Source organism: Salvelinus sp. IW2-2015, linkage group LG18 (assembly GCF_002910315.2).
Source record: "Salvelinus sp. IW2-2015 linkage group LG18, ASM291031v2, whole genome shotgun sequence".
Lineage (NCBI taxonomy): Eukaryota > Metazoa > Chordata > Actinopteri > Salmoniformes > Salmonidae > Salvelinus > Salvelinus sp. IW2-2015.
The window spans coordinates 60,153-67,358 of NC_036858.1; the positions used below are offsets into that span (position 1 = coordinate 60,153).

The 7,206-nt window shown below is 44.3% G+C and overlaps 1 protein-coding gene across 1 annotated transcript in view; it reads left to right on the plus strand.

Moving 5' to 3' along the window:
• kif20ba (kinesin family member 20Ba) overlaps window positions 1-5,378 on the plus strand; it is a 42,463-nt gene extending 37,085 nt beyond the window's left edge. The window contains 3 exon segments of the mRNA XM_070448209.1: window positions 3,578-3,730; window positions 3,936-4,111; window positions 5,267-5,378. Of these exon segments, the coding sequence (XP_070304310.1) occupies window positions 3,578-3,730; window positions 3,936-4,111; window positions 5,267-5,378 (441 nt within the window).
• Window positions 5,379-7,206: the final 1,828 nt, after the last annotated feature.

Genomic DNA, 7,206 nt, shown 5'->3' on the forward strand with positions numbered 1-7,206 from the left:
TTTTTTATTGAAAGGACTGCCAAAGCAAAAAAACAAAATGTTGTATTTATTAGGGATCCTCATTCTGGGGGCCAACAAAATGAAGCAGTTATAACATTTTAAAAACATTACAATACATTCATAAAGATTTCACAATATATTAAGTGTGTGCCCTCAGTCTACTACCACATATCTATAACACCATATTCATGTGTACATGTGTGTAGTTAGTGCATATGTTACTTGTTGTTTGTATACGTGTCTATGTTGGTGTTGCTTCACAGTCCCGCTGTTCATAACGTGTATTTATCTGTTTATATTAATCTAATTCACTGCTGGCATCAGTTACTTGACGTGGAATAGAGTTCCACGTAGTCTGTGGCTTGAGTATTTCTTCGTGCGCCTCCTATAGTCTGTTTCTGGACTTAGGGCTGTGAAGAGACCTCTGTGGGCATGTCTGTGGGGAATGCATGGGTGTCCGAGTAGTTGAAACAGACAGCCGGTGGCATTCAACATGTCAATACCTCTCACAAATACAAGTAGTGATGAAGTCAATCTCTCCTCCACTTTGAGCCAGGAGAGATTGACATGCATATTATTAATATTAGCTCTCTGTGTACATCCAAGGGCCAGACGTGCTGCCCTGCTCTGAGCCAATTGCAATTTTCCTACGTCCCTCTTTGGCACCTGACACATGACGAACAGGTAGTTCAGGTGTGATAAAATAGGGTCTGTAGGACCTGCCTTGTTGATAGTGTTGTTAAGAAAGCAGAGCAGCGCTTTATTATGGACAGATTTCTCCCCATCTTAGCTACTGTTGTATCAATATGTTTGACCATGACAGTTTACATCCAGGGTTACTCCAAGCAGTTTAGTCACCTCAACTTGCTCAATTCCACATATTATTACAAGATTAGTTTAGGTTTAGGGTTTAGTGAATGATTTGTCCAAAATACAGGCTTTTAGTTTTTGAAATAGGCTTCAATTGAAGATATGGCAAATAGGAGTGGCATTATCGGTTGTTTTTTATCAATTTAGTCACATGATTCTGAAATTGCGCAATATGTTACCAATCGGTTGTACACCAGACCAGATTTGCCATCTCTTTTACCTCATCCTCTCAACCATATAATTTTTAAATTCCTCATCAATCCACAGGGATTTAACAAGTTTTACAGTCATTTTTTTAAGGGACATGCTTATTAGTAACTGAGATAACCAATTTCATAATGTGTCAAAGTGCAGCATCTGTTTGCTCGTCATTACACACCACGGACCAGCACATATTCTTCACATCAACAACATATGAATCACTACAAAACGTATTGTGTGACCTCTTATACACAATATTAGGCCCAAGCTTTTGGAACTTTGGGTTCCCAAGATATGGCTACAATATATGTGATCACTACATCATATGGAGTTATGAATACTGCTTTCAAACAAATGTCTGCAGCATTAGTAAGATGTGATCAATACATGTGGATGATTCATTCCTATGCTGTTTGTAACTACCCTGGCTAGTGTTGATTGATAACTGATCAGGGTTCGCAGCACTGGTTACAGTTTGAAGCTTTCTCTTGAGTGTGCAGCCTGATGAAAGCCAGTCAATATTAAATCATCCAGAAAGTATACCTCTCTATCACATACAGTACCAGTCAAAAGTTGGGACACCTACTCATTCAAGGGTTTTTCTTCTTTTTACCATTGTAGAATAATAGTGAAGACCTCAACACTATAAAATAACACAATGGAATCATGAAGTAACCAAAAAAGTGCTAAATTTAAAGAAATACCCTGGAATAGTAGGTGTTCTAAAACTTTTGACTGGTACTGTATGTGGCAGGTCTTACTGTACAGACTGGATACTGTATGACTCCTATGGGCAGGAGTCTACTGTACAGACTGGTACTGTATGTGGCAGGTCTACTGCTACAGACTGGTACTGCTATGTGGCAGGGTCTACTGTACAGACTGGTACTGTATGTGGCGGGTCTACTGTACAGACTGGTACTGTATGTGGCAGGGTCTACTGTACGACTGCGTACTGTATTGCAGAGTCTACTGTACAGACTGGACTGTATGTGGCAGGGTCTACTGTACAGACTGGTACTGTATGTGGCAGGGCACTGTACAGACTGGTACTGTATTGCAGGGTCTACTGTACAGACTGGTACTGTATTGGCAGGGTCTACTGTACAGACTGGTACTGTATTTGGCAGGGTTCTACTGTACAGACTGGTACTGTATGTGGCAGGGTCTACTGTACAGACTGGGACTGTATGTGGCAGGTCTACTGTACAGACTGGGACTGTATGTGGCCAGGGCGTCTACTGTACAGACTGGGACTGTATGTGGCCAGTGTCTACTGTACAGACTGGTACTGTATGTGGCAGGGTCTACTGTACAGACTGGACTGTATGGTGCTAGGGTCTACTGTACAGATGGTACTGTATGTGGCAGGGTCTACTGTACAGACTGGTACTGTATGGGCAGGTGTCTACGCTGACAGACTGTACTGTATGTGGCAGGGTCTACTGTACAGACTGTACTGTATGTGGCAGGTCTACTGTACAGACTGGTACTGATTGTGGCAGGGTCTACTGTACAATGGTTTCATGGTTTCCATGTGTTTGATGCCGTTCCATTCACTCTATTCCAGCTATTATTATGAGCCGGCCTCCCCTCAGCATCCTCCAATGATATCCAACTACACATTATTATGAGCCGGCCTCCCCTCAGCATCCTCCAATGATATCCATCTACACATTATTATGAGCCGTCCTCCCCTCAGCATCCTCCAATGATATCCATCTACACATTATTATGAGCCGGCCTCCCCTCAGCATCCTCCAATGATATCCAACTAGTCAGTGACAACTGTTTGGAGTCTTTGACAGCAACTATGTGAGGTTATAACAGTATTATAGACACTATGTCCTGGGATTTCTTATGATTGTCTATGTGTAGCTTGTGAGCGTCGTAAGAGCAAAACGTTTTACATGTGTGTGTTCGTGAGACTTTCAGCTTTTCATTGATAGCTTTCAATAGTTTGTAGCTCTAACCATTTGGACTCTATGGACGTTTTTGTAATAAAAAAAAAAGACCCGGCCCCCTTTTGCAGGATCTGCCCTTGTCTCAAACACCGCTCAGCCCAGTTAATCACACAGATGCAGAAGAAATAGACGAATCCAATGGTTTTAATCCAGAACGCATGATGTTTAGAAGGGGTTAGAAGTCCAAGACACGCCAGCGTTACGGTTGTAATCATTGCGTTACGGTTGGGTGCAGGGTTCTTGGTCATTTCAATTTGAAATGATTTGTATTTTGCACTTATCCTTATTGAAAAATGTTGCACTTATTTTATGCGTGTTGAAATGCGCTCTACAAATTAATTGTTTTTGATATTATTATTATTATCAATTATTTTGAATTTGAAATAAAAACGGACACAAACTCTGTAATGGGGMCACGGTTCACTTTCAGTGACCTTTTTGTGGTACTGAAACATGATAAAGAACACACCTTTGGACCATGTGGAAAGATGGCATTATTGGTCCATTGTTTCCTTACCGTTGTATTCTTCCCTCTCCCCCAGAGGGACCATGGCCAGGTGGAGGTAGTGRAGCTGCAGGGCCTTCTGTCTGACAGAGACGCTGAGATTCTTAACCTGAAGGAACAACTGAAAMCTGCATCCGAAGCCAGCAGCGACGTCTCAACCCCTACTAAACACAGAGAGACAGCCAATCAGGTGAGGGAGCAGTCCTCCTTCAAATCAAAGTTTATCGGTCTCGTGCTTAGGATACAGGGTGTACAGTGAAACGCCTACTTGCAAGCTCTCCTCTACAGTACAGTACACATTATCCAAAAAGATAACTTTTTATTCAATCCCTTATCCATATGTTGTATGTTGGTCTGGTTAATACAATGGATGTTGTTCATGATGTCTCTCGCAGACTAAAGCAGAGGAGTGCCCTCCCAAAGTCCGYGAGAGGAGTCTCCATGGCAACAGTCAACGAGTACACGGCGTAAAGACGTTGAAGAGGACCAGTCAGGTAATCTCTCTAGACGTCTGGGTTTCCTCATGCAATGTTCCAATCTTCCGGCTTAACACGTCTGTACGTAAGGAAACGTCCGTTTGGCGTACAGGAAGTACGTCACTGCCTTATCCGCCTGTTGCCCACGTCCCCCACGACAAAATAGTAGCCATCAAGATGGAGATCACTGAGGTTATTTTTTTAAATGAGAGTATTTCACAAGTGGCTAGTTCTCATCAACTACCTTCGCTAAAAACCACTGCAAAAGGTTTAGCCTGCAAACCTTGGTTTCGAGTTGCGACGTTCTGGCACGTCTGCCTCGTGGTTTGTTGGGAGTCACTGCTGTTGCCTAGGGGGTCGGGTTTCCAAGGCTAGGTTCTCATCTGCATGTCAGTTAGCGCCACGTCCGTCTGCTCTGATGGAAGTTTACGAATGGAACCAAGGTTATGTGAGCTATTGAATCAATCCAACATGGTTACCTTCTTGCGTCAGGAGACACTCCGAGTAAGGATTTTTTTGTTATAAAAACATAAATTACTGCATAAACAATAGATAGTGGGGAGAGAGCCTCATTCTAGTCCACACTCATTTTTGCAGTGAGTAAAAAACATTTTTTTTGGGGGGGGGGGGGACAGATCTAATTATTTTGTCATGGTTTTAGGTCCATTTTAAGCACTACTAAACGACTCATTTAGGTGAATGGAGCTAAATGATCCGGCTCACTGAAAGACTCGGAATGCACTTGTCACTAGTTCCATAGCTACGGTAGTCAAGGGGGAGCGCAGTGATTTATGAGCTATTTTCACATAGATTAAGAAAAATCTTGGTTTTTAAAGATGAGTTCCACGATGTGCAGCCCTGAGAGGAGATCTCCTAAGCTTAATCTATATATTAAGTCCTGGCTTACTGAGGCTATTTAAACATTTTTGCTTCTGCTTGGTTTCTTATGCCATTGCAATTAGTTAGTGGGGTGAATCCTGTTTGGACATGGGATAACAGAATGCTGCATGTACAATTGCTCTCTCTTGTAAATGAATTTAAGATGACTGACAGGAGAGAGACCACACCTGATGGTAAGACGCAGGGTCTGCAACTACGGGGCAAAAGGACCACACAGTTGTACCCTGGACTGAACCTGCAGTAACTGTCCTCACTGCACGTTAAACCGTCTACCTCGTCAATCTCAGAGCTCTTCCTCTTGCGGGTGATTTTGGACGTTGACCAGCGGCCTCTCTCCCTGGGCGTTTCAGGGCCATCCTGTTGGGCTGCAGCGGGCTGAAGGAGATCTCCGTCCGGCTTGGGAAGCGGCTGGTCCTGCCTCCTTCTGTGGAGATCTCTGAGGAGTCTAGCACCGACGGGTAGCCCCCAGACCTCTACAGACAGACAGGGGTACCTCAGGATGGCAGTGGAGGGTTGAGTTTAACCTACAGGAGTGTCTAGTCAGTCGGGTTAACCTACGGAAGGAGTGTCTGATGTCAGGTCGGGATGTACCATCCAGGAAGGAGTGTCTAGTCAGTCGGGTTAACCTACAGGAAGGAGTGTCGTGTCCAGTTCGGGTTAACCTACAGGAGTGTCTAGTCAGTCGTGGTTACCTACAGGAAGGGTGTCTAGTCAGTTGGGTTAACCTACAGGAAGGAGTGTCCTAGTCAGTTGGGTTAACCTACAGGAAGGAGTGTCTGTCAGTTGGTTAACCTACAGGAAGAGTGTCTAGTCAGTTGGTTAAACCTCAAAGTGAGGTGTCTAGTCAGTTGGGTTAACCTACAGGAAGGAGTGTCTAGTCAGTTGGGTTAACCTCACAGGAAGGAGTGTCTAGTCAGTTGGGTTATAACCTCAGGAAGGCGTGTCTAGTCAGTTGGGTTAACATACGAGAGTGTCTAGTCAGTTGGGTTAACTCTCATCAGGAGTGTCTAGTCAGTTCGGATTAAACCTACAGGAGTGTCTAGTCCAGTCGGTTAAACCTACAGGAGCGTGTCTAGTCAGTTGGGTTAACCTACAGGAGTGTCTAGTCACGCTTGGGTGTACCTCTACAGGAAGGAGTGTCTAGTCAGTGGGTTTTACCTACAGGAAGGAGTGGTTGGTTTAACCTACAGAAGGAGTGCCTAGTCAGTTGGGTTACACCTACAGGAGGGTGTCTAGTCATCGGTATACCACAGGATTCTAGTCGTTGGGTAACCTACAGGAGTGTCTAGTCAGTCTAGGTTACCACAGGAGTGTCTAGCAGTTGGTTAACCTACAGGAAGGTAGTGTCTAGTCAGTTGGGTTAACCTACAGTAGGTCTGAGTAGGGTTAACCTACAGGAAGAGGGTCTAGTCAGTTGGTTAACCTCACAGGAAGGAGTGTCTAGTCAGTTGGGTTAACCTACAGGAAGGAGTGTCTAGTCAGTTGGGTTAACCTACAGGAAGGAGTGTCTAGTCAGTTGGGTTAAACCTAAGGAGTGTCTAGTCATGTTAGTGGTGTAGAGTTAACCTACAGGAGTGTCTAGTCAGTTGGGTTCTACAGGAGTGTCTGCAGTTGGGTTACACGCTACAGGAAGGAGTGTTTAGTCAGTTGGGTTAACCTACAGGAAGGAGTGTCTAGTCAGTTGGGTTAACCTACAGGAAGATGTCTAGTCGGTTGGGTTTAACCTACTAAGGAGTGTCTAGTCAGTTGGGTTAACTACAGGAGTGTCTAGTCAGTTTGGGTTAACCTACAGGGAGTGTCTAGTCAGTTGGGTTACACCTACAGGAGTGTCTAGTCAGTTGGGTTAACCTACAGGAGTGTCTAGTTCAGTCTCGGGTAACCTACAGGAGTGTCTAGTCAGTTGGTTACACCTACAGGCAAGGAGTGTCTAGTCCAGTTGGGTTAACCTACAGGAAGGAGTGTCTAAGTTCCAGTTGGGTTATTATTCTACAGGAAGGAGTGTCTAGTCAGTTGGGTTAAACCTACAGGAAGGAGTGTCTAGTCAGTTGGTTACCCTCTACAGGAAGGAGTGTCTAGTCAGTTGGGTTACACCTCAGGAAGCGAGTGTGTAGTCAGTTGGTTTAACCTACAGGAAGGAGTGCTCTAGTCGTTGGGTTAACGCTACAGAAGGAGTGTCTAGTCAGTTGGGTTAACTACAGAAAGGAGTGTCTTAGTCAGTTGGAACAATCAGCATGATGTTTCTGACAGATGATGTCATTCTAACGCGACACATGTTTGCCAGGAGTCATCA